At 64.2% G+C, this 1,663-nt stretch overlaps 1 protein-coding gene across 1 annotated transcript in view; it reads left to right on the top strand.

The window, feature by feature from the left end:
- The window catches only part of LOC103616927 (protein FAM49A), a 4,749-nt gene extending 3,341 nt beyond the window's left edge, over window positions 1–1,408 (top strand). Inside the window, exons 6-9 of the mRNA XM_017736102.1 lie at window positions 8–158; window positions 261–387; window positions 614–684; window positions 795–1,408. Of these exons, the coding sequence (XP_017591591.1) occupies window positions 8–158; window positions 261–387; window positions 614–684; window positions 795–858 (413 nt within the window). The 3' untranslated portion in view covers window positions 859–1,408. The remainder of the gene's footprint in view (window positions 1–7; window positions 159–260; window positions 388–613; window positions 685–794) is intronic.
- Window positions 1,409–1,663: the final 255 nt, after the last annotated feature.

Below are 1,663 nucleotides of genomic sequence, written 5' to 3'. Positions count from 1 at the left end.
GGGGGGGGAGACCCCCCCCACAGCCACCATGCAGGGGGCTGGGGGTGGAAACAGCAGCCGGGAACTGTTGGGTTTCAGAACAAGACCCTCCCGATCGAGGACACGACTGACTGCCTGAGCACCATGGCCTGTGTGTGCAGGGTGATGCTGGAGACCCCGTGAGTACCCCACACTGGGGTTTGGGGGGACATCTCGGTGCTGGGGTCCCTCTGCCACCCCACCCCTTCCCCCAGGCTCAGCCAGCCTCTCTCCTGGCACAGGGAGTACCGGAGCCGCTTCACCAACACCGAGACCCTGCTCTTCTGCATGAGGGTGATGGTCGGCGTCATCATCCTCTACGACCACGTCCACCCCGTGGGGGCCTTCGCCAAGACCTCCAAGATCGATGTGAGTGCTCTTGGGGTCACAGCTGTGGGGTCACAGCCGTCCCACTCATCGCAGTAGCTGTGATGCCCGGGGTCCCCCTCCCTGGATTGACCCCATGGGGATGTCTCTGAGCTGCTCCAGGGGGGAGCTCATCCCCCTGAGCAGCGAGGAAGAGGATGGGGAGGAAGGGCCACAGCCCCCTGTGGCCCATCTGGGACCTCACAGCCCCTCTCTCTGCCTCCATCAGATGAAAGGCTGCATCAAAGTCTTGAAAGACCAACCCTCAACCAGCACCGAGGGGCTCCTGAACGCTCTGAGGTGAGACGGGGGCTTGGGGACACAGCGGGGACGTGGCGTCCCCCCGGCAGCGCTGCGGGGTGACAGCAGAGCGAGTCGGGGGCTGTGACCTGTGTCCCCTCCCCGTCCAGGTACACCACTCGGCACCTCAACGATGACACCACGTCCAAACAGATCCGGGCCCTGCTGCAGTGAGCGCGGGGCGGCCGCCGGAGCCGCTCGTCACCGTGTCACCGACGCCCATGACCATACAGCTCATTTTGTACCGAGGGAAAAGGGACAACGAGGAACACACGGAAATACCGAAAGCGAATCGGAACGGCCCCCTGGCCCCCCCTGCCACGAGCTCCTGCCCCCCCCTTCCCACCCCCAAACCAGCACCCGCTCCTGGACACGAGGCGCGGATGGCACCGTGGAGACTCCGTGCCCGGGGGGGCTGGGGCCGGGCAGGAGAGACCCGGGCAAAGGGATGTGCTGATGGGGCTGGCAGCAGGGTGCCCATGGCACGGGGGCACCTTGGGGAGGGGGCAGGTGGTGCCCCTGTCCCCATCCTGGTCCCCGAGCGGAGGAGGAGGAGGAGAAAGAGGAGGAGAAGGAGGAAGAATCCCTGTGGATCTGCACTGACTCTGGAGGAAACGGCTCAGTCTCACCTGGTAGATTTTTAATATGAGCAATTAAATCCACACTCACCTCTTCTTTTCTACATTTTTTTTTGGGTGTGAAATAAAATGACATTTAATCTGTTCGTGGCCGGAGCGGAGCCGTCTCTGTCGTATCCCATCCCGCTGGAGGCACCCACCGAAACCCCCCCAGGGAGCGTGGTCCCTCTCCGTGACACCCTGTGGGACAAATCCCACCTCCCACAGTGACCGGGAGGGACAACAGCCCAGGGTGGCCCCCAGGGTGCCCCGAGTCTGCCCAGCAAGGGCCGCCTCCTTCCCCAGTGCCCCGGCAGCTGCAGACTGGGAGGACTGGGCGGCTGCTGGAGGCTGTGGCTGGC

Source organism: Corvus brachyrhynchos, unplaced genomic scaffold (assembly GCF_000691975.1).
Source record: "Corvus brachyrhynchos isolate BGI_N302 unplaced genomic scaffold, ASM69197v1 scaffold65, whole genome shotgun sequence".
Taxonomy (NCBI): Eukaryota; Metazoa; Chordata; class Aves; order Passeriformes; family Corvidae; genus Corvus; species Corvus brachyrhynchos.
Note: the sequence above shows the minus strand (reverse complement) of the source record. Positions and strands in the feature narration are given on the sequence as shown.